This window comes from Acytostelium subglobosum (genome assembly GCF_000787575.1).
Source record: "Acytostelium subglobosum LB1 DNA, scaffold: scaffold10, whole genome shotgun sequence".
Lineage (NCBI taxonomy): Eukaryota > Evosea > Eumycetozoa > Acytosteliales > Acytosteliaceae > Acytostelium > Acytostelium subglobosum.
In genome coordinates this window covers 344,524-369,821 of record NW_012236523.1, presented here as the reverse complement: position 1 = coordinate 369,821, position 25,298 = coordinate 344,524, and the positions used below count along the sequence as shown (strand labels likewise).

At 39.6% G+C, this 25,298-nt stretch overlaps 10 protein-coding genes across 10 annotated transcripts; 6 read left to right on the top strand and 4 right to left on the bottom strand.

Annotated features, from left to right (window-relative positions):
- Positions 1-849: 849 nt before the first annotated feature.
- SAMD00019534_055680 (hypothetical protein) lies at positions 850-4,094 on the top strand (the record flags this gene model as incomplete). Its single annotated transcript, XM_012899059.1, has 13 exons — positions 850-878; positions 959-1,039; positions 1,116-1,175; positions 1,250-1,324; positions 1,385-1,444; positions 1,538-1,588; positions 1,658-1,756; positions 1,823-2,064; positions 2,125-2,257; positions 2,344-2,378; positions 2,442-2,696; positions 2,768-3,028; positions 3,106-4,094. 13 exons carry the CDS (start codon positions 850-852, stop codon positions 4,092-4,094), a joined length of 2,370 nt encoding a protein of 789 aa, XP_012754513.1.
- A 2,633-nt stretch (positions 4,095-6,727) lies between these two features.
- SAMD00019534_055670 (hypothetical protein) lies at positions 6,728-8,929 on the top strand (the record flags this gene model as incomplete). Its single annotated transcript, XM_012899058.1, has 6 exons — positions 6,728-6,845; positions 6,927-7,065; positions 7,129-7,223; positions 7,280-7,537; positions 7,600-7,863; positions 7,932-8,929. The coding sequence occupies 6 exons, from the start codon at positions 6,728-6,730 to the stop codon at positions 8,927-8,929; spliced, it is 1,872 nt and encodes a 623-aa protein (XP_012754512.1).
- A 184-nt stretch (positions 8,930-9,113) lies between these two features.
- SAMD00019534_055660 (hypothetical protein) lies at positions 9,114-13,150 on the top strand (the record flags this gene model as incomplete). Its single annotated transcript, XM_012899057.1, has 6 exons — positions 9,114-9,222; positions 9,284-9,410; positions 9,472-9,648; positions 9,710-9,937; positions 10,007-10,088; positions 12,533-13,150. Coding segments are annotated over 6 exons (1,341 nt in total), but the record flags the coding sequence as incomplete, so codon positions are not given.
- A 353-nt stretch (positions 13,151-13,503) lies between these two features.
- SAMD00019534_055650 (hypothetical protein) lies at positions 13,504-14,714 on the top strand (the record flags this gene model as incomplete). Its single annotated transcript, XM_012899056.1, has 2 exons — positions 13,504-13,650; positions 13,725-14,714. 2 exons carry the CDS (start codon positions 13,504-13,506, stop codon positions 14,712-14,714), a joined length of 1,137 nt encoding a protein of 378 aa, XP_012754510.1.
- A 485-nt stretch (positions 14,715-15,199) lies between these two features.
- SAMD00019534_055640 (hypothetical protein) lies at positions 15,200-15,957 on the top strand (the record flags this gene model as incomplete). The annotated part of the gene is made up of 2 exons (XM_012899055.1): positions 15,200-15,379; positions 15,559-15,957. 2 exons carry the CDS (start codon positions 15,200-15,202, stop codon positions 15,955-15,957), a joined length of 579 nt encoding a protein of 192 aa, XP_012754509.1.
- A 74-nt stretch (positions 15,958-16,031) lies between these two features.
- On the bottom strand, positions 16,032-17,863 carry SAMD00019534_055630 (hypothetical protein; the record flags this gene model as incomplete). The annotated part of the gene is made up of 3 exons (XM_012899054.1): positions 16,032-17,156; positions 17,230-17,350; positions 17,421-17,863. The coding sequence occupies 3 exons, from the start codon at positions 17,861-17,863 to the stop codon at positions 16,032-16,034; spliced, it is 1,689 nt and encodes a 562-aa protein (XP_012754508.1).
- A 1,332-nt stretch (positions 17,864-19,195) lies between these two features.
- Positions 19,196-19,644, top strand: SAMD00019534_055620 (hypothetical protein; the record flags this gene model as incomplete). Its single annotated transcript, XM_012899053.1, has 3 exons — positions 19,196-19,261; positions 19,361-19,443; positions 19,560-19,644. The coding sequence occupies 3 exons, from the start codon at positions 19,196-19,198 to the stop codon at positions 19,642-19,644; spliced, it is 234 nt and encodes a 77-aa protein (XP_012754507.1).
- Positions 19,645-19,954: 310 nt separating this feature from the next.
- Positions 19,955-21,278, bottom strand: SAMD00019534_055610 (hypothetical protein; the record flags this gene model as incomplete). The annotated part of the gene is made up of 5 exons (XM_012899052.1): positions 19,955-20,183; positions 20,262-20,563; positions 20,644-20,748; positions 20,827-21,170; positions 21,251-21,278. The coding sequence occupies 5 exons, from the start codon at positions 21,276-21,278 to the stop codon at positions 19,955-19,957; spliced, it is 1,008 nt and encodes a 335-aa protein (XP_012754506.1).
- A 355-nt stretch (positions 21,279-21,633) lies between these two features.
- Positions 21,634-22,995, bottom strand: SAMD00019534_055600 (hypothetical protein; the record flags this gene model as incomplete). Its single annotated transcript, XM_012899051.1, has 4 exons — positions 21,634-22,212; positions 22,278-22,652; positions 22,716-22,804; positions 22,911-22,995. The coding sequence occupies 4 exons, from the start codon at positions 22,993-22,995 to the stop codon at positions 21,634-21,636; spliced, it is 1,128 nt and encodes a 375-aa protein (XP_012754505.1).
- Positions 22,996-23,319: 324 nt separating this feature from the next.
- Positions 23,320-25,064, bottom strand: SAMD00019534_055590 (hypothetical protein; the record flags this gene model as incomplete). Its single annotated transcript, XM_012899050.1, has 2 exons — positions 23,320-23,337; positions 23,391-25,064. 2 exons carry the CDS (start codon positions 25,062-25,064, stop codon positions 23,320-23,322), a joined length of 1,692 nt encoding a protein of 563 aa, XP_012754504.1.
- Between the last annotated feature and the right edge of the window lie 234 nt (positions 25,065-25,298).

The following is a 25,298-nucleotide window of genomic DNA, read 5'->3' as shown; positions in this document are numbered from 1 at the left end:
TGTTGTTGTTGGTGTTGGCCATATTGGTCTTGTGCAATCTAATCAATGTGCAATCTCAACAGTTGAACATAGTTGATTGTAGGTATACTTACATTCTCATTCAATCACTCAATCATTCTAACCAGCTATGCATCATTAGTGAACCTCTTACTTTGGACAGCTATGCAGTATAAACTACCTTGGAATATGACAGCAACAACATGTGAAGGTATCCACAATGTTCAAATCACATGTTATACCAATGGAACTGAGCAATACGTTTCATCAATGTGAGTGTTAGATCATATCATCATTGAATGATCACTCACTGACCCATTCAATACCACAATAGTAACGCATACATCTCTGGAGCAGGTGACTTAAAAGATAATGGAATACCTGCTCCAGGTATACAAGACCTTCCATTCACAAACATCACAAGATATTCCATAACATCCCTTGTCATCTACGATCCTGTCAATACGTCAGTTGATATAATGGCATTCCTTGACATACCTTCAAACAAACATTTGACAGACATCATGTATGTTATATACACTCTTTAAAGAGTTCATTCAAAATAACATGATCTAACTGTCCACTCATCAATCCAGGTTTAATGGAAACAGTGGATTTAAAATCAATATTCCTCCAGACTATCCAAAATATATTCCTTTGACCAGTGTGTATGTACATATTTATGTATATATACAACATGGAATCCATTATTAATCAAAAATCAAATATAGGAACCTTGTTGGAACAACACTTATTTCCAATGTTAGTGAAGAGTTCATCTCTCGCCTTACCTATCTCCAGATAACCCAGAGCAATTTTCTTGGCGATCCAATTCAAATCCACCTAAATCCAATGGGTCTATACAAGGATCTTCAAGATCTGTAAGTTTATTCATGATATAATTCGATCAATCAATCAATCAAAATATATATTTACTAACAAAATGTTTCGTTACACCAAGGAATGTTGAATTCCCTCCAACTCAGACACTTTATACAGACATCACAATTAATGATACCAACTTTCCCTCACTCAAGGATGTGTAAGTGATTTTTATAATGCTACTTACTGTAATAATATTGTGAATATTTAGTAATAATAATATTACTTGTCTACAGATATTTTGGATCACCATACTCAATGAACTTGGTCGTCAGTCGATCAAAGTTGACAACATTGTAAGTTGTTTATTGATAGGATATAGTCATATAAATATACTTAAATTTCAATCAATCAATCAATCAACCATTAGGTTCTTGGATAGGAAACCAGCAGGTGCTTTACCAAAGAGCAACATCAATTTCATACAGGCTCCAAACTATCAATTGTATGTAGGAGTAAGTTTACTCATTCATCTACCGGATATACTAACCAAAACGTGATCCAGATCACTAAGCAATGTTAATGTTACATCAACAGACTTGCGATCCTCTGGTCTAAGAATTGTGTAAGTTACATAACATAATATGTTTGAGTTTGTTCCAAAATTAATTAATTAATATAAACAAATCAATCAATCAATCAACATACAATATACCAGTTCATTGGATAATGTCAATAATGATATTCAACTTAAGAGTTTGAACCAACTGTAAGTTAATCGATAATTGGAGGACATTGTGTAGTATCAATAACTTATACATAATTAATATTTATTTAGAACTTATACCAACTCCATCGTAAAAATATTCCCATCATTGGACACAATGAAGGCAAGAGAGTACGATGAGAATCGAAACACATTCGATATAATATGGATGTAAGTATTCACTCAATCATCCTTATAATAACTGGTTCATTTACTCATTCAATCATTCAAACAAAGGGATATGCAAGGCAATGATCTTACAGGATCATTACCACCTTATGATTTGGATTATGCCATGTTCAACAACAATCCAAACTTGAATGGAGTATTACCTGACATATTCTGTCGTGTTGATACCAACCAAATGTCATTCGTTGGAACATCAATCACTGATGTCCCAGAATGTTTCAAATGTTTCTGGTCTGATGTCAGTGCATTGTTACCTGCAACTGTTCCAGTGCCACCAGCTGTACCATGCAGTAAGTGTCCACATGTCCAAAAGCATCCTCAATCAAAGTACTAACACTCATTCAATCAAGACACAACAATTGAGAAGACCTTCTACTTGCTCACACCATTTGTTCAGACACTGGAAATATTTGGCAACAACCTTGGATATGGAAAGGATGCCACTGCTGGACTATCAATGACCGTGCCCAACCTTCACTTCAGGTATGTTGATCAGTAAATTGACCTTGACCATTCAGGGTGCCTAACATCAATCAATCTTAGCTACACACCAACCAATCCCACGGCAGATGGATCAGCAAACAAGTTGATTGGGTATATGATTGTAAGTTAATATAGATTGATTGATAGATGCATGGATATGGACTTACAAATATTGTCATGATAGTGAGTAATCCTTACGAGTTTGATGCATTCGTTGAGAGGATGAATGATAATTGGAGAGTTAGTACACCAGGTCAATTCAATACATCAATGACTTATGAGATGTTGGTCAACAACAAGTGGTATCCATGTAACACTACAAATAGCACATTGCTCTTATGTGAGGTCAGTGCCACATTGATCACCTACGTCGACAACACGAATATTACACTACGTAACATATACCAACAGTTCCTTCTCGAGGAAGTCAAGTTATTCAGTAAGTATCAATGATTCAATCACTCCTTCGATCACTCACTCACTCACTCATTCACTCACTCAAACATTTAGAATACCCTTCAATATCATCATTCTCTAGGACCATTGACACTAGTAGGAATGTTAGCTTCTTTGGATTCTTTGGCAATTATGTTGATAATACTTCAGTGACTGCCAAGGTCAATGGATTGACTTGTACCATCAAGTATGCTGATTCAAACATGATCAATTGTTCCCTGTCCCCTGGTTCATTAGGCCTCACCATTGGTTATGCCAACCTCACCATCATAGTCAATGGTCAACCATTCATCTCAAACAAGACTCTAGCAATATGTAAGTAGCCCAACCATCCATCATGGAATGATTCCACACTCACTCACTCACATTCAATCAATCAATCAATGATATAGTCCCATCAGAGGAAGTTGATGATTGTGGAATAGGTTGTAATAATAATGGACAATGTGTAGATCATAAGTGTCAATGCTTCAAGGGATTCAGTGGATACTATTGTGAGTCAACATTGCAGCGCAATGTAACAGTTCTGTCCGACCCAAAGGTTCCAGCAGCAATAATCCAATCAAATGGTACTTCATTGCTATTGAACATTGTTGCCATTCAAGAATTGAATCAAGAAGGTAACATTGTCTATGAGCAGAGGATCAACAATTGGACAAGAGACAGCAACCCTGTCGTCACGAAAGGTGTCAAGTCCGACAGATACAGGCTCAACACACCAGAGTATGGGGACTACCAAGTGACCATCACACTGGACGTCGGGTCTGAGGACAGAGTGGTGGACTTTGCCGGCCAACATGTTAGGTACACTCCCAACTCACTCAAGATGACCATGACCATCGACTATTGGTACTTCCACTCCAACCTCAACACACTGCGAGTGGTCATTCAGAAGGATGGCTCGATGATCAATGACACCAGCGCGTGTGGAGCCAAGAATGTCGTGTCAATCGACGCCTACCAGAACCTCCAGTACCTCAAGGTGATTAGCAACGGTGTGGAGATGTACGGTCGTTTCCTCCCACTGGGCGTGGCCGATGGCCGTCCATCACTCGTACGCAATGAGATCATCAACACGACCACCAACTCTACATTCTTTGGCATCAACATGTTCCACTGTCGACAACAATGTATGATTGATCCTGACTTCTCTGTGCTGGTCGATGCCAACCCTGTGCCAATGGACCAATGCACGACGAAACCAAACGATCGTTGGAAGATACCAGTGATCGTTGTAACAGTCAGTGTTGGAGCGATAGTCATTATCGCGGTCGTCGCCAAAGTAGTGATCAATCAACTACAAGGTCGCAAGCTACATCACGTTGTCTCGCACAAGTTACACAAGATGACAAACAAGAACTCAAACGTTATTAGGATGTGATCATCGAGTGAGTGAGTGTGAGCGAGGAATGATAAGTACGTGGGTGAGACCTCATTTCATTTCATTTCAATTCAGTTTATCCATCAACAGAGCATACAAATAGTATCTGTTTCAATAATAATAAATACAATCATCAATCCATCAACCATTCTTCATGCGTTTGATCAACTTGGATGACAACATATAATGATGAAAGCGAAAGAGAAGCTGATGTGAACATCCAACAAACGAACTTTTATCATCAACGATGTACTCAATGACTAGATGGAACAAAAGGAATCAAGAACATGTTGGAGATGACCATATCACTGTCAATAACTACTATCTCGTCGACAGTCATGGTGAGTGCTGACCAAAGACGACCATCAAGTCAAGGCAAGAGGGAATGATGGTGTTCACCGAAAAACGACGAGTTATTTTCGTTTGGATTGTGAAGAGGCAAAATGATCGTTTGGCCCCTTTTTTAGATATCCTTTTGACGAAGAGGTGCAACACAAGACAGGGCCACTCGTCATCAAATGGGCAAGATCACATTTGATATTTTGTTGATGTTGATATTTAATTATAATAATAACTTAAGTTTCAGACCATGGCGCCCCATCAAAGACTCGGGATCAGACCTCCATCAAACTTCATACCTCTGGTCATTGGATGGATGACTGTTCTTATTGTCATCCATCCCACTTCACTCACCTCACTCTATCAATCAATCAAGATATAAAATATAGAAATAATTGAAGATACAGATAGAACCCCCTTGACAATGGCATTGATTGGCCTTAACACATTCAAATTAGGTTGTACCCTAGTTATGTTGGTATTTACCCTGGGTACAACTGCAGAATTCCTACCTCCATCAGAATGTATGTTACTCATTTGTATAGCAATGACTGACCACAATCAATCACTAATTGACCCGCCAAACATGTAGTGGCTAATTTAAGATGGTTGGCACAGCAATTCCAACTTCCTTGGAATATGACAGGGACAAGTTGTGAAGAGATCAATCAGCTTGATATCCATTGTAACATTGTTAACAATGAGACATTGGAACAGACAGTTTATGATCTGTAGGTATATATATTATTGATTTATTGATTGATGATTAATCACTTACAACAAACAAACTACCCCATAGGTATCCATATCCTCCTGTGCTCCAGAACAATGGAGCACCTGATCCCAATATGAAACACCTAATATTTAACAACTTGGAGAGTTTCCAAATGCAGACTGAACTCAATAATGCCCCAATCAACGATTCATTTGATATAATGGATATGTTTGACCATCCAAACAATTCAAAGTTGGCAACCATAACGTAAGTAATAATAATAATTAATTCAAGATCTTTAAATTAATTAATATAATAATATTATTTCTTTAATTAGATTAAAAGGAAACTATCAAGTCAAGATCAATATTCCTCCAGACTATCCAAAATATATCCCTTTGAAAAGTTTGTAAGTATTATTATTAATATATATATTTATATTGTCCAATAATTAATTATTTCTTTTAGGGATATTGAATCAGCAACATTGGTATCAAATATTACTGAAGAGTTCATATCAAGATTGACCTCATTTCAAGCAACAAAGAATCTATTCCTTGGAAACATTCAAATTCATATTAATCCTCAAGGTGTATACAAGAACTTGAATAGATTGTAAGATTGATATACTCGACTTCAACTTGGAAAAACATCACTTACTAATTAATTTATTACCAACTCAGCCATGTAGCCTTTCCAACCACTCAAACACTCTATACCAACTTTACACTTAGTAATCCAAACTTCCCTGTACTGACTACATTGTGAGCATTTAAAGGTAGATAATAATCATGCAGGACCAATATTAATATTATTACTCGGCAATTACTAGTGCAATGTGGTCAACATATCCAATTAATTTGGTTGCCAATCATTCGAATTTGGAATATTTGTATTTATCAACCATATCAATCAATCAATCAATCATTTATAATACTGACACTATATATATTATTATTACAAATACAGAACATTCATCATGACCCAGAATGGAACAACAACAAGAAGTACAATTGAGATTCATTATTTACCTTCTCATGACTTGTAAGTCCAAAACAATATTATTATTATAAACAATATCTAACTTTTTAAAATTAAACAGGGAACTTAGAAATGTTAATGCCAGCCCAACAGATCTACGAGCATTTAAATTGCAATCAGTGTATGTATTTCCTGTGCTCGACATTATTATGTGATTAGATGATTATATTGACACATAACACATCATCTTTTATTAGTACCCTGGACTATGTGAATGAGTTACAGTTTAAAGGATTATTGACTTTGTAAGTTCCACCACAGGAACACCGACAACAAATATGTCCTAACCTTCCATCCATATATATATAGTATTCATCGTAACTCCAACCTAACAGTATTTCCAACACTTGAAACATTTGCAACACCAAAGACTGATTCGGATAATGTAACATATGGTGGATATAAGTGGGAAGGATCATACAATAACTATGAAGGTACATTGCCATCAACGTACAGTCTGGGTAGAGCAAGGTTAATCAACAATCCAAAAATCAATGGTACACTACCAAAGAGTTATTGTGAAGTACTTGCCACTGAAATGTCTTTCATTGGAACCTCCATCACCGATGTTCCCGAGTGTTTCAAATGTTTCTGGAGCGATGTGAGTGGCATCCTTCCTCCAACAGTACCCATACCAACATTACCTTATCCATGCAGTAAGTTTACCATATCTTTCAATCAATCAATCTATCAATCAACCATACTAATATCTAACTCATATTATTTGGAACATCAAGATACAACTATCGAACAAACATTCTATGTCCTGACGCCTTCTAGACCATACTTTATCATTAGGGGAGAGAACCTTGGATTTGGAGCCAGTGCTGATTATTCACCTGAACTATATCCAATTGCAGCAAACTCTATCTTTGAGTATGTACTAACTATAGTTATTATTATTGACCTAACTAATAACTAACTCCAATTTGTCTTAAGATTCCTTCCAACTGATTCCAGATCAAGTGGTGAAGCAACAGCGACATTTTCAATCTCACGTGGCATTAGCAAACAAGTCAGCTGGGTCTATGATTGTAAGTATTTGAATGAAGAGTGATTGACCGATTGATTAACTTTGGAATTATATTAGTGACTGTACCAACACCAAACAAGGCATTCATTGAGAGAAAGTTTGGTAATTGGAGATTGAGTGCACCTGGAATATATAACTCATCTTTCAACTATGAGATGTTGGCCAATGATAACAAGTGGTATCCATGTAACTCGACCAACACCACACTACTCCTATGTGATGTCAGTACTTCCATCTTCAACTACACCGACAACCTCAATGTTACCATCCGTAACCAATATCAAGAGTTCAAACTTCTGGATGTTAAGATATATCGTATGTTGTTAACATGTTTGAATGATTGAGTGGCCATGCTGACACACAAACACCTCATATAGTCTACCCTTCAATATCATCATTCACTAGAACAATTGATACTAGTAAGAATATTAGTTTCTTTGGATACTTTGGACATTATAGTGATAACACATCTGTGACTACAAAGGTCAACGGTCACTCATGTAATATTACATTTGCAGACTCTACTGTAATCAATTGTACAATTATGTCCAATGGAACGACCACACTCACAATCGGTTATGCCAACCTAACCATCATCATCAATGGTCAATCATTCATCTCCAACAAGACACTGGCAATATGTATGTACCCCTTCAATCACTTGATCGATCACTCGCTCTCTCACTGACCCAATCAATCAAACAATCAGTCCCATCACAAGAGGTTGATGATTGTGGAGTAGGTTGTAATGGACATGGACAATGTATCAATCATAAATGTCAATGTAACAAAGGATTCAGTGGATATTATTGTGAGTCTGAACTCAAACCTGATGTCACAATACTTCCAGACCCAACACAACCAGCGGCGACCATTACAGCCAATGCCACAACATTCTCAATCAACATTGTATCAATCCAAGAATTAGATCAAGATGGTAACATTGTCTATGAACAATTGGTCAAAGGATGGACACATGACTCAATCAAGGACAACAACGTCAAGACTGATCGGTACAACCTGACCAACGCCATCGACTCTGACCTGACCACCTCTGTCACACTGGCCGTATCGTCTCAGGACAGAGTCGTCCCCTTTGCCGGACAGAATGTGACCTACACTGCCAACTCACTCAAGATGACCATGACCATCAATCACTGGAACTTCCACTCCAACCTAAACACACTGCGAGTGGTCATTCACAAGAATGGCTCGATGATAAATGACACCAGCAGTCCGTGTGGCACCAAGAACGTCGTGTCAGTTGACGCCTACCAGAACCTCCAGTACCTCAAGGTGATCAGCAATGGCATTGAGATATATGGTCGATTCTTGCCGGTGATCTTGGCCGATGGTCGTCCATCGCTCACACGCAATGAGATCATCAACACGACCACCGACTCTACTTTCTTTGGCATCAACATGTTCCAATGTCGCCAACAATGTATCATTGATCCTGACTTCTCTGTGCTGGTCGATGCCAATCCTGTGCCAAAGAGTCTCTGTGAGCATGCATCACCACCTAGTGATCGATGGAAGTTGCCAGTGATAGTTGTCACCGTATCTGTTGGAGCGATAGTCATCATAGCCGTGGTCACCAAGATTGTGATCAACAAACTACATGGTCGATACCTAACTGATGTCATCCAACATAAGATGAAGTCAATGACTGGCAAGAACAAAGATGCCCACATCATCAGAATGTGATAAATCAACCCTGCGCAGAGTTGATCGATCACACTTTGATCAGATCAAGATATTTATTTGGCAAAAAGCCACCTTTGACCCTTTTGGACAAGCGGATGGTTTTACTCCACCCCAAGGTTGACATCTTTGATCACCCAACCAAAATCAATCAATCAAACAAACATATAAACATAAGATATATAACATGACACATTCACATATCTCATTGGGAATGATCCCATCACTACTACTTCTATTCGTGTTATTGATCAATGTTCATACAACATCAGGACAGAACCTAAACAGTAATGAATGTATGTGATGTCATGTTGATTGGCCTCATACTCCTGCTAACAAATCTATCAATGTTTGAAGTGGAGGCAATCAGATGGATTGGAGCTCAATTCAAACTTAACTGGAACTTATCTGCACTCACATGTCAGTCCATATCACCTGATGTCATTTGCAATACACTCAACAATGCAAGTGTCACTCAGATCATGTATGTTTAAGTTCATCATTCATACTGATTCGTTTGATCACTCTCTCTAACAATCACAAAGATCAACTATTCAAGTACCAGTGTCACAGGCCATTCCACTGCCATTGCCAGAGTTGCAACTGCCCAACCTTGTAAAGTTCAATCTCGTATTCAACTCCAACTACTCAGTCGGGAATGATTCCTTGAGTGTGATTGAATTGTTGGACAATCCATCAAATACCAAACTGGCATACATCAAGTATGTGCATGTCTATCAATCGATCAATCAAACATACTCACTCATTCAATCACACAAACAGATTGGAAGGCAATGCAAACAATCCAGTAACGTTCTCATCAAATTATCCAGTGTACAATCCAATCGTTTCAATTGAGATCAAGAAGACTTATATATATTCGAATATACCACTGTCATTGTTCAAGCTGCCCAATCTTACTGTTGTCGACTTCACCAACAACATCTACGCCATGTTCCCCTCACTCAACTTTGATCCAGCTATTCAGAACTTCCCCAAACTGACCATGTTGTATGTATACATAATCTATCAATCAATGGATCAAATGAAACATTCACTGACATATCGTGGATGTTCCAGAAATTTGGAGTACCCTCCTGGACAGACAATACCTTATACAACATTCAGTCTCTCATCCAGGTATCCATCATTAAAAAGTTTGTAAGTTGTAGTTATGGAAACATTAATAATAATGATGATGATGATGTTGTTGCTCCTCATTCTCACTCAATCAATGTTCCGACATCAATCCTTAGGATATTGATTGTTCCCACAGCAATCCAGGTTGAGATCAATAACAACCCTCAGTTGCAATCAGTGTATGTTGTGATGGACTTCAATCAAGGTACCTCCATGGAGGAACACAATACTCATTCATCATTCTCCCACTTAGCAATATTCAACAAACATACTACAGCCTACCTGTAACTGCACCAGTCTCAACAGTCAGTCTTGCATCATCTGGCATACTAACCTTGTAAGCAACAAGCATCAACAAACCAACCAACCAACCATTCAATCAATCATTCACTGACAATCATCCTTCATATCTTTGCTTGAAACAGGAGATTGTCAAATTGTAATCTTACATCCACGGATCTGTCATCGCTCAAATCAATCACTTCAATGTATTTATTGATCAATCAAGCTCCCAACTACATCCATCACAATCCTTATCCCACCTACTTACACCCATCAATCAATCAATATGTACAGTATATTCGATAGAGTCTCTAGTCCAATTACCAAAGTATCTGGTCTAACATTTTAGTACGTGATCATCCATCCCATCACTCAATTAATCAATCAATCAATCACAGACCCAAACTTACCTTATCATGCCCTCCTCTCTCCCCTGACATCCAGTTCAAACACCAACTCTGGTCTTGAATCATTTCCACCACTCAGCTGGTTCAATCAAACAGATAAACTGGAAATGTATGTACATGATCAGAGATACATCACTCCATCTCAGAAGTATATTGACAATTATCAATATAGTGTATTATCCAATAATAATTTGAAAGGACAAATTCCAGATTATTTTGCATCAGGAGCTCAATTGACATTCTTCCTGGTCGATAATAATCCAAATGTTAATGGATATATACCAGAGTCATATTGTCAGATCAGGAAATCATACTTCAATTATGCAAAGACCGGTATATTCTCCGTCCCAGAATGTTTCTACTGTTACTGGTCAGATGTAAATGGTTACATTCCATCAAATATTCCTGCACCTCCCTCTACCTTTACATGCAGTATGTACAATCCATCACTCATTCAATCACTCAATCACTTACTGACTTATTCAATCAATCAATCAATCAATCAATTAGATGCCACAATTGATCGTGCAATCTTTATATTGCCACGTCCTAGACCTTCCTTTTTCAAGATCAGAGGTAAAAATCTAGGTTATGGCAATGGCATGTCCACCAACCTGGGATTGAACATCCCAAACACATTGTACACGTAAGTATCCCCTCCACCCAATAACAATCAATGTTCATAAACTGACAACAATCAATCAAACGAATAGATACCAAATATATAATGATGATGGATCTGATCAAGTTAAATTCACAGAATCACCTTCGATCAATGTTACAAAGAAAATTGGATGGGCAACAGATGGTACAAACATAACAGATGCTTATGGACTAGTCGAGGACAACTATATCAATATCAAACTGTCGGGTTACTTTGAGACGTCATTCATGTACAAGGTATTTGTCAGTGGTGCACTATGTGGACAAGCTCTGATCACACAATCATCAATGATATGTAACATATCAAGGAGTGATGTTCCCAACCTAGGAGTGAATCAACTACTCCTATCCAACTACTACCAGAACTTTACAACATCAGTTCCAATCAATTGTATGTATAACCATCGCCATCCATCAATCACTCACTCACTCGATCGATCATTCAATCAATATAGTTTACCCATCAGTTGGATCAACATCAAGATTGACTGTGGATGGTGGAACGGTGATGTTCTATGGATATTTTAGTGATCAGATCAACAAGATCAAGGTGACGATCAATGACAAGACATGCACTGATATCGCCAATCCCAACTCAACAGTACTTCGTTGTGTGATACCTGGTGGATTGACTGAAGGTTATGCTAACCTTTACATTGAGATCAACTCACATGCCTATCAATCAAACCATACATTGATCATTTGTAAGCACTCCACACACTCGACCAACCCTTTCCAAACATATACTAATCAAACATAATATTATGTAGACCCTACAAAGAATAATGATCAATGTGGAACTGATAATCTGTGTAATGGCAATGGTCAATGTGTTGGTGGACAGTGCCATTGTTCCAATGGATATGGTGGTACTTATTGTGAATCAATACTTAATCCAAGTGTGGTGATCACACCTGATGCCAACAGTCCATCCACGACTATTGAGGCCGATGGCTCGTCATTCCAGTTCAACATTGTTGCCATTCAAGAGTTGGACTCGACCAGGAACATCATCATCGATGAGTTGTTCACCAACACCTGGACATCAAGCGTCATTACATCCGCAACCCTGACATCATACATCTACAACCTGGTGCCACAGCGAGGTACCACGATGTTGTTGAACGTGACTGTGACATTGGACATCTCGCCAAACACCAGGACTCTCTCATTCGCAGGACAGACAACTACATACACGCCCAACTCACTCAAGATGACGGTGGACATTAGTGGATGGTCGTTCAAGTCCAACTTGAACACGCTGCGTGTTGTTATGCAGAAGGACGGCTCGCTCAACAATGCCACCAATGTGTGCGCTGGCTCACAGAGTGTCGTGGAGATTGACAAGCTCAATAATGTCCAATTCCTCAAGGTGACCAACAAGAATGGTGTTGAACTGTTTGGTCGATTCTTGCCCTTTGCCTTGTCCGATGGCAGACCATCATTCTCTCGCAATGAGATCATCAACACAACAGACACCACAACATTGATTGGAATCAATTTGCCACAATGCCAACATTGTATAATTGATCCAGACTTCTCCGTACTTGTGGATCAGGACACCCGTGATGCCTGTGCAGATCGCTCCAGCAGCTCCAACAAGTGGAAGATACCAGTGATCGTTGTAGTCACAGTAGTTGGTGTGGCAATCATTGTTGCCGCTACATCAATAATCATCAAGAAAAAGTTGAGAGGTAGACGAATGATAGACATGATCAAGATGAACAAAAAGTAGTTGTAGTATTAAAGTGAGTGTGGTGCATCGCACCAATCAAGCACCAAAAAGCGATATTTTTTCAAACAATCGTGTGAGGTCCTTCTTAGGGACTCGAGGACTTTGGTGCAAAAGGGGTGAAGTGTGGACCTTCACAAAACTAGAACAAGGGGTACACTATCTTGCATGGGCAAGGACATGGATTGAGTGTTGGATGCAACTTTTGATCAACCAACCCACACAAACGACTCAACTCTCTCAATGATCATTATATTTAAAACATATAACAGATAGATAAGATAGATATATTGTAGTACATGTAATCAATCATTATAAACCCAACACACAAACTCAACTCATAGTAGTACATCATGTCCTATGTCTTCAACATCAACCTTGTGTTGGGAATACTTATCAGTTTTGCCATCTTGATGTCATTGTCCACACCATGGTACTACATCACAGATGGTGAAGACCTATACATATTCACATGGTTCGATATAAAGGATGACTTTAATGTATGTGTAGCATCATCACCTGATTGATTGATCGTGGCTCACACACACTCACACACTCGATCAATTACTTCCAGTCCAAGGATACAGCAGTTTATGCAGGGAGTAGGACAAAGTCAACATTTAGGATAAGCTTTGCATTTGTGTTGCTGGCACAGATTGGATCGATCACAAACTTGGCGTTGACAGTCAATCTGATTTATCACAAGACCATTCGTGCGATATATATGTCGGGCTGCGCTTCAGTCGTCACACTCAGTATGCTGGTGATTGGTTTCTTCCAATTCTTTCGAATCAGCACCAGCCTCCGAGAAGACGACTTTCTCAACTGCAATGGCGTCTTCTCGCCCGATGCCATCACCTTTTGCCATTCGATGCAGGGCCAGTTCGTCGGGCCCAACGGCAAGGTGTGGGACTGGGAGCTGATGCATGGCTTCTGGGCATGTCTCTTCTCGATAATGGCCGAGGCACTGAGCATTGTCATGTGCTTCACATACTATCACAAGAGTTTCATTGAAGGCGCTCAACGAATCGATCTGTCCTTTGTACATTTCTTCAACAATGTTCGAGCGATTCGAAAGTTGGCATTTAGGAGCAAGGATAAGCGACAGTATAGTGCACTAAATCAACTTATAATTGAGAGTAGTGATGATGATGTGTTCAACAACAACAACAACATTGACGGCAACAACAGCAATGATGTAGTCGACTACCAATCAGTGACGTTACCACCTTCAAGCTTCATCATACCAAACAATCTTATACCAATCAGTGGTGGCAAACAATTATATTCATTCCAACCTCTCAATCATAACAACAACAATAATGACAACAATGACAACAATGACAACAATGACAACAAACAATATATACTTGCACCTTATGTACCAAAGTCAAATACATCGAGATCAAGCTTTGACAATATATTATATACCACCAACAACAATATCAATGTCAGCAGTAGCGGTAACATGCCATCTCTGACAACTTCCACATCAACTACAACTACGACGACAACTCTAAATGCATCAGGCAAACCATTTACCAATGCCGAGTCATTAATATAGATAATATTGATGGAATGGCATGGCTAGGCTCTACATTACATTACCGAGCGATCGGAACATACCAATAAACACACACACACTACACTGTGTCCTTTGTACTAATAATTGGTTGGTTGGTTGATTGAACCCGCAATGAATTAAGATCAGATTCACACACTATTTTGATTCAAATCAAATAAATTCAAATAAGGATTTTTTGTTGATCAAAACACACCCTACATGGCATCATGTCAACGGATTTGATTGGAGGGTCACCCCCACCGAAGGTACTTCAAACAGATTCAATCATACACCAAACACTTATCCAGACTCTCTACGTCCACCGTCAACAACAATCAATCACACACACTATATATTCTGACTTATTATTTGTTTGTTGTAATTAATTAATTAAGATTGAATCAAATAGATCTTAGATATAGATACATAGAGATTACAATTATAATTATATAGAAAAAGCGCACTTATACTAAACATACAACAGAATGACTATAACACACGATCGTATTATAATTGCCACTGTGTTCTTGGTATCATTGGCCTTGTTGGGCCTGACCATTGGAACCTTTTGCAAGGATTGGTATGAAATAGATATACCTCTTAACCAAAACAGGACAAGTTGGGATGTCTACTCATTCGGTCTAACAAGATATACAAAGACAAGTGTATGCATCACACTCATTCATTCATTCATACTTCCAAGTCGCGACCTTTGGACCACCTTTGGACTACCTTTGGACCTTGGTCCACCCCACACACACTCACACTCACACACTCAATCAATCAGATTAATATTACAGCGATTATACAAACAGAACATGATTATACAAACACGATCATACAGGGAACATTCTCAACAGTGGCGGCATTCGAGGGATTGACATTCTTCCCGTTGGCATTGATGTTCATATCGTATATATTGTACTTTGTAAAGGATCGCGATATTGTCTTTCAACATTTGGCATTCAGCAGCTCACTGGCGGCATTCGTCTTCCAACTGATTGGATTCCTATCGATACTGAGCGTCACTGGTAACTTCAACGATCAAAAGTTCCAAAAGTGCAATGGACTCTATTATTGTCATTCATTCTCGGGTGAGGCCGAAGGACTGACGTGGGGCCCATCCGAGGGTCTGTCACTAGGCGTCGCGGCACTAGTATGCTCCTTCTTCAACGCTGTCCTATGTACAATATTCAACTTTTCCAGGCTTGGAACGCCCATCACACCAAAGATAAACCCATAATCATTCAATGGATGGGCCATGAACGAACGAACGACATGTAATTAATAATAAAAGGAAGAAGTAACCATTTACATCTACATCAGACTACAGGATGACTTTGTCACTGGCATACCTGGGTCGATGGTCTTTTTAATCCTCTCTGCTATCTCCTTTAGACTGGCATTGTTCTGATGTGTGGAGTGTCCAATGATCTTGTATCCAGTGGTTGTGTACTCGTTCAGCTCATACACAGGTGTTCCAATGGCATTGTCAACAATATCAGACTTGAGTGCCACAACGAATATTGGTGTACCGCGATCCCTGGTTGTGATCACGTCCAGATATGCCCTAACATTCTTGTAGCTGTTGGCATTGGATACATCAAAGCATACACCATATGCACGTACCTTGCCAATCTGATTGGCTCTGATGTGTGGCGTAAACTCCTCCAACACAATATCACCATATGCAAACATGTTGATCCTGTTGACAAATGTTGTCTTGCCAATGTGGTTGTCGCCAACGATTGCCACGGCCATTGGTCGTCTGTGCATTTGTTTGCTCATGCTCCTGCAGTCATCGGCAAAGATTGTTGATGCCATTGATAGTGAGCTTGTTCCATCGGGATAGACATGATGGGGTGCGTCTGAGATGCCAGGCTTACTCATCACATCGGGATTGTTGCGTACAAAGTATCCAAGTGTATCGCTGTACATGAATGTTGGATAAGTAGTCTTGTCCAATGAATGATTGAACCAGTCCTCATTACTCCTCATTCTAGTTGGGTATCCACGTTTCTTGATTATAATGTTGTTGTTGTTGTTGTTGTTGCTGTTACTGTTGCTGTCTGATGATAGATCATTCAATGGTGATGGCTTGATGGAGGTTGGTGACGCAGCTGTGTCCTTGGTCTCGACCACAGTGAAGTTTGCTTGATTAAGATCGGATAGGATGGCTGTGATATCAGAGCTACTGTTGTTGTTGCTGTTGTTGTTGTTTGATGATCCAGTGTTTGGTGATATGAGTTCCCTCTCATACTTCTTGAACTTCTCATATGATGCCTCCCTGTAACATATTGCCAAGAACATCTCTGTGATCAACTTAAAGTTATTGAAATTGATACATAGTCCACCAGTTCTCTGTGCAATCTCCTCATAGAATATAGAACTGCCCAATGCTTTGACACCATATACCTTGATTCCAATGTCGTATAGCTCATCCTGTATCCGCAGGGATGAATTCGTTTGAGTGAGTAGGCCATGGGACATGATCAATCATTCAGACTCGACTTACACATGCTTCAAACCAGTTGATCTTGAGATTGGTATGTGATGGCTCATGTGGATTCGAATCGCCAATCATCACAAATGCCTTGGATGTGTATGTTGACCATGACAAGTCTTTGGCCTTTTTCCTATTTGTTTGGGTGCAGTCTATGATTAGTGATGATTGAATGAATGAATGATCGAGTGTGACAGACTTACAATGCCCATTCATATGCTTCTGGTATATCACCTCCAGATGTGTTTGGAACAGAGTTGATGAATGATACCAATTGATCAACATCACGTGTAAGGTCCAGTGTGGTCAGAACATCCTTGCCATCACTATAATCACCAAGTCCCATGATTCCAATACGTATGTTTGGTATGTCACTCATCAATCTGCTGACGGTGGCCTCAACCTGTTGTCTTACAGTATGAACTATAGTTGCCATTGATCCAGTGGTATCGAAACAAAAGACGATCTCTACATCCGATGATATGGACGACTCGACAAAGCTGTTCAGTAGCAGTTCGTGATCAAACTGCTCTGGCAGACTTGGTCCAGATGGTATGTCAACAGTTGGTATCTTCTCTATCAACAACAGATCAATACGGTCCATTGTCTTCAAGCAACTATGTAACGAAGATGTTGCAATCAACATATTTCCACTTCCTCTAACACTCAACTCCATGTTGTGTGTACCAATGGCAGGTATACGTCGAATGAAGTGATTGCGAATGTACCTAAATGTATTGTCCATTGTTAGTTTGATTGAGTGATTGGGATAGTTCCATCCAACAACATACATGTGTAGTGATTGAACAGTTAGACCATTGTTGTTTGGTAGAGTTATTGGATATTCTTCATTGTTATAGATGACGATGTATCTTAGTTCTTTGATTATTAACATATGTACAATTGATTCCTTTCGGATACCATTATCAATTACTGATATACCATGTCTTAGACCATTTCCAGCAAACAACAACTCGAATTGGAATCTTTGGTAATCAGTTCTCTCTGCAACCTTATTATATAATGCTTCAATATTATCATCTGGATGAATATCCACACTAAATGTTATTGAAGGTGATTTAATAAGTATTATCATTATTTGTTATTTGTTTGTTAGTTTCTAATCTAATCTATATAATTGATTGATTGAAAGGTTGAATGAATGAACTGATTATTATTTGACCAAATCACAAGATCTTCAATCCATGGAAGTTGGAAACTTGAACAATTTTCATCGAAGAGTTGGTGACAAAAATGGACACCACACGCAGCCACAACAACAGCAACAGCCGCACGGCTGGTTACCAGTTATTAAAGAATGTTAGACAAGTTTGGCAATCTATTAACTTGTCCTGATGGCAGACGATGGTGTCTCATTGTCATTGATATCATGGAGACTCCATCACTATATCGCAACAGTGGAGCACTCTCCATGGAGAGTTGGTGTTTGAATCACTCTCTCTAGAAGTTATTAGGAGAGGGAAATGGTCTGAGATAGGCATCGAGAAGGATACATTCCTATTTATACATTGTCCGTCACATAATATATCTTCTGTGTATTATACTCTCCTCCCCAGTTGCTACATTTATCACTGCTACGATAAACTTGATAGGAACGTTGATACAGGGTATATTGGTAATTATCACTACTTCAATCGTACCAGATAGCTCACTAATATCGAAATGATCTATCTTCAGACTATCGTACTTGACTCGCAAGCGTCTATTCTGTGAAGATAGTGTCAAGGTGATAATGCATTGTCAAAAGTGATAATTATCTTTTGTATTTGTTTCAAACTGACACTGAGTCATGATGAGTGTGTGTATGACTTCCAATTTTTTTGAAGAATTGGATTGGAATACAACAAACCCTTTGCCTGAAGCAACTTGCTTGGGTGAGGTGAAACTATTGGTGTTTCATTAATCATTAGTTAGATAATCATACAGATAATTACATATTTATATACATACATACAAAATGTTGATCAAGGTTAAGACATTGACTGGAAAGGAGATTGAGATTGATATCGATCCAACTGACAAGGTATGATTCAAATCATTCATTTCGAATACAACCTTTAGTATACTTGTTGTCCAACAAACATAAACTTACACGTGTCTTCTCACAACAACAAACAAACAGATCCAACGTATCAAGGAGAGAGTCGAGGAGAAGGAGGGAATCCCACCATCACAACAGAGACTTATTTTCGGAGGAAAGCAGATGTATGTTGATCACAAGGCAAACAGTCATTCAGACTGACAGAGGAGATAGGGAATGAATGAATGGAGAGAGAATGTTATACATGTACTAACAATAGATTATTATTCAAACGTAATAGGGGAGATGAGAAGACTGCCAAGGACTACTCTATTGAGGGAGGTTCAGTGCTTCACTTGGTGTTGGCTCTGCGTGGAGGAAACTAAATGACTACTTTACCGGCTCACATCATCATCATTAGCAGCAGCACCATCAGGAACATGATTGAAAATGCTACAGACACTTTGTTATAATAAACCCTTGCCCTCGCCACCTTCCCTTTAGGTACATACATAGACACTTCAACAAGCAACAAAGGTCTTTCCCTCATCATGTTTGACGGATGGATGGATGAACGTTGTTATTTATTTGTTATACTTATATATATTTGGATTCCATTATCGATATGTCTATCCTCCTGATTGAATGAATGAACGAACGATCGACTGATTGATTGAATGACAGGACATGGTTCGTTTAGTACACCCAACAGAGGAGTGCTTGGAGAATGGCAATCATAACGACAAAGTAGTTCCTCTTTGTGCCTCCCTCTGGATTGTGCATATCAGAGTGAATGTTGTCTGAAAGGAGAACAACTCTGAGTGTCTTGACAATAAAGATTCCAATACATATTGATATGTATGCACATGCTCCCCAAGTCACAGCACCGCCAAACAGTATAGTCACTGCAGTTGACAATACAAGCCTATCATTATTATTTGGACAAACGTTAGGTTAGGTTGATTGAATGATCGAATGATAGAAATGATAGTAATATACATACAATACATATTTGTATCCACTGTAGGATATCATATCGTACATGGGGATTGAGTAGGAGTTGGTGAAGAAGAAGCCCAACTTGAAGAGTCCAAGCTCCAACAACCAAATGATGATTCCTTTGGAGATTGAGGCGCCAAGCTTGTCTGGTGAGAACGATGCTGACATTCCCAACTGGAATCCATAGAGCAAGTAGTATGTGACGAATGCCATCATTGGAATATACAGGTCAGGTGCATTAATGTCATCCCTTGGTGGAAGGTATTGGTCCAGATCGCCCTGTCTAATGATTCTTCTCTTCCATGTCTGAAGGAGGGTGAGTGAGATGATGTTAGAGTGGCGCTCGAGGTCGAGATGGACTTGGCGCCAATGTGAGCATGACCTACCTTTTGACGGAAGGGGAAGAGTAGTAACTTTATCTTATTGAATACATAGGAGGTGTTGACATTGAAGTAGCTCTTCAATGTTGAGAATGAGAAGTATTTGCCAAACTATGTAATGCATTGGGATGATTGATTAGTCGACTTCTCTTCATAGCCTGACTGGATTGATCAATCTAACTATCTTACATTCGAGTCGACGTATTGTTTGCCATCACTGAACAATGATTGACCATAGGTGAGACCATAGTTCAGACCGACTTGAGTCAGAGGGTTGTTGGAGAGGTTGGCGATAAAGTCTGGGTTTTGTGCACCTGGTGGAGAGTACTGTGGATGTGCGCTTGCATATTGCTGTGGAATGTCTCTCTGGAATGGTTGTTGATTGGGATATTGCTGTGCTGGTGGCTTTCCCCATTGTTGTTGTTGTTGTTGATTTGGTGGACTTGTCCATTGTTGTTGTTGTTGTGGCATTCCACCCATATGTTGTTGCATAGGTTGACCCTGTTGTCCCTGTTGACCATAGTTATATTGGTCTATTCATTCATTCATTGTAATAGTATGAGTATCAATGCAATTGCATCAACCATGTCTTTGTCACTCTATCTAAGCTTACCCATTGAAGGATAGTTTTGCGAATTCATCTCGATGTGTCAGTCTATCTAAATATCTGTACTGTCTTCCTATATATCGTCTATTTCTATCTCTATCTCTATATCTTTCTTATACCTATAACTCTACAACATAGATTTTCAAGTGTTGAGCAACGAATGGATGTTGTTTGAATGTTGACTGACTGAGTCACACACACCACTTCATGATCATGACTCACGATTGTTGTTCATTCCTTTTTTTTGAAGTTGGTGTCAGAGCACCGATTCATTGGATGCCAGGTTCAGGAATGAGTTGGTCAATGGACCATCTACACTTTATTATTATTATTATTTACAGGAGTAATACAACAATGACTATGACTATGACTATGGCTATAACTATAACTTAACTGTTGTTCCAATTCCAATTCATCTCGTATGAGGTCGATCGATTACGATGAAGAACAGGCTTGTTTCCACTTGATGATGTTGTTGAAGATGATTGTTGATGTTGTTGTTGTGGAGATGGTATTAAGTGTTCACTATTGTTGTTGTTGATGATGTTGTTGATGCCACTACTACTACTGATGCTATTGCCACTACTATTGACATTGCCATTGCCACTAAAGAATGAAGCCAATGATGCTGATGGTATGTTTGAGGGCGGACTGAATGATAGGTCCTGCATTGTGTGTGGAAGAGTTGGCGACAGAGAGTGTAGTTGTTGATTGTTTAGAAAGAGTGGACGCTCGCCAGACCTATCAATATCTTGTTGTCTTTCCCTACTACTGCCACTGCCACTGCTGCTCATATCCGAATGGAAACTGTTTGAAGTTGGAAAGAATGTCAAGCCAGGTGTCACATTGCTAGATGATGATCTCTTCCTATTGCCCTCCAGCATAATACTGATGATCTTATTCAGAAACAAGTCAAGCTTATTATAGTTCTCGCTGCCAGCTCTGAAGCAATCAACATTCAATGCAGACTAAAGGATGAGGGAGCGAGAGTGAGTAAGAATGAATGAATGATTGAATGAATGAATGAACATACAACAGCAGCACTTAATCGTCCAAGATGATCGTTCGCAATGAATGACTTGTCGTAGAATAGGTCTGACTTGTTGCCAATGATCAATAGGGGGATGGAGGGAACGTGAGTGGCTCGATGCTGATCAGCAGTGTTGTCCAGTAGTAGTGGCACCTCCTTGTCTTTCAGTGACCATGGATTGTTGTTTGGTGACACCTTGTTCAACACCTCTGATATCCACTTCTTTACATTGACCAATGAGTTCTTGTTGGTAAGATCATACACTACGATCAGACCATTGATACCATTATAGAATGTTGGTCTTGATAACTTATACTTTGTTGAGCCTCCAACATCTACAAACTCTACAAAGTAATCTTTGGATAGGTATTCGTGTATCTACATCATCATCATCAATCATTAATAATGTGTCGTTCATTCATTCAATCAATCATTCCTTACCTTTATGTCTGTGTTGCAACCCATTGTCCAAGAGGGAGGATGAGCAAGTAGTTGTCCTTTACATATTAGGTTGACTAATGATGTCTTGCCTGTTTGTTGTTGTTGTTGTTGTTGTCAGTTAGTTAGTATCAACAACATCATCAACGTCATCATCAACAGTAACTTGGACCTCCGCCACCATGACTTGATATGTACCTACAGTAGTGTCACCAACAACAGCCACTCTTATCTTATCCAAGGATGATGACTTTGATGGTGCTGGTGATGGATAGAATGACATCGTCGTTGTCCTATTACTACTACTACTACGACTTAAGTTATAAGTTGGTAAATTGAACAACATCCAAAAAACACAACAGACATTGATGTTATCTCTCCTCCCCATCCAACCCCCTCTTTGTACTTTGGCAATCAATCCTGGATTTATTGGATGTTCATTAACCTCTGATGAAAGTATGACACGTGATTGAGTTGTCCTTCTGTGATGGATAACTTGAGTGAATTGTGGATGCATTGGGGAGCCAGCTCAAACTCATCCAAAATACTAGGGTCGATGTTTCCAACAATTATCTTACTCGTAAACAAGTATAAGTTCTTGAAATGGTTATGGATTTGTTCCCATCTGTTGTTGATACCAGGTTGTTGTTGTTCATACTGAATGATTGCCTGTATTACTTTAATGTGTCCACCATCCATTGCTTCAATGATCATTTTCAGTGAAGACTCCACCGAGACCAATCTTTGGTAATCATATTTAAACTTTGAGAACATGAACTCCAAGATGTGAAGATGACCATTCTTGGCGGCACCAATGAATGCCTGCTCTGTACATCCTTCATTGCGAGTGGTATTAAGGTACTCAAACACGTGAAGATGTCCATTTGTGGCCGCCCCATCCATTGCTTCAGTGGTCGTCTTGATATTACGATTGTCGGTCAGATACTTGAGTGTACCCAATGCGCCAGATCTGGCCGCTTTGAGGAATGATGTTGGGATGTCGAAGTAAATGTTGTTGGTGCAGAGGAATTGAATGATTTCCAGGTTGTCAAAGGACATGCGAGCATGTTGGAGGAATGGAGAACTAATGTGTGCCTTGTGCGTGATGTAAATCTTGAATGACTCAGTCAGGCCATCACGTGTCAGGAGGTCCACGATGCCATATCCATCGTCCACCAAATGTGCAAGTTGTACGTCTGGATATTTGATACTGAGCACAGGGAGAAGCTCAAAGAGGCCTTCGGAAATGGCACAGTCCATTGGATAACCACGGATTGGACGGCGGTAGCGTGTCGAGATGATGTCACTGTCCAGAATCTGCTGAAGCAACTCAACACGCTGACTGGCCAAAGGTATTCGCTTCAACTCTGATATGGATGATGCTAGGTCGCCAATAGTAAAAGGAGAAGGCAGAGTTGGCGTTGTGGTCGCAATGATTGCCGCACGCGCGTGTGAGTTGAGCAATATTTGAGTACAACTTGTAATGTGTCGACTATACGGGTTGATGTACAGCTCTTCTGGATGTTTGTGTATGATGGAAGTGATGAGTGAGGTCACCTCTGTCTCTGGTGGGAGTTTGACAAGTACACTGAGTAACCTAGGGTAATCAATGTATAGCTGATGCTGCTGCATGTGAAGCTCAACCAGACGGAACAACTCAAAGTTGCCAGCTTGTAGCAAGCACTTGAGTGATTTGATGCAGAATCTGATGTTTGGGTATGTGGCCAGACGTTGAATGAGCTCCATCGATTGGAGAGATGGATGTATCTTCTGGATGGTGAAATCGATATCATTCGACAATACATCGATGTCGTATTGATCCAACAGGAAGTAAATAACATCCAAAGGACTGCCACACTTAATCGCAGTGACCATGGACTGATCCCCAATGGAGAACGGTAGTCCAGTGACAGTGAAGTGTGCGTGAACCTGTTTCAAGAGTGCCAACAGATCTCCTTTGTTGTTATTGTTGTTGTTGATGGACGCCAAGACAAAGGGGGCAGAGGTCTCAGCCATGTTGTTGCTGTTTGTTGATGATCTGCTCCTCTTGAACCCGATATAGATGAGGTATCTCGAGAGAGTTGTACAGATTGCTTCAGCAATCCAATCAACATTTTTCATGTACTCTGGCAGTGTCTGATTGATATGATCAAGTAGCTCCAAACTAAAGTATTGACGCAAAGTGTCGTTGATGACAGCCTTCATGTCCTTGACTTCGAAGCAATCGCGTAGCACTCCAATCGATGTGATGAACTCGAGTGCATTCTCTTGAGATCCAATCGACTTGAGGAGAGGCTCATGGTTGCCCAAGTAGATGGGACCGGGGGCGTGGAGTTGATGCAAGTGGCGCATTATAACCTTGAATAGTTGGTAGTCTTCAATTATTCTCCACTCGATCGTCCAAAGTTTTATGTGATGCTTGATGTCTTGTGGTCCTCCTCGGTTGCTGTTGGTGAGTAGAAATGAGAGGAACTCTACATCGTTGCTACGTATAGCCGGTTCAATTGCATGGCATGTCAAAAGATTGAGATGCGGGTTGTTGTTTAGCATATTGTAGTCCATTATCAGTTTGACTATCTGTTGATT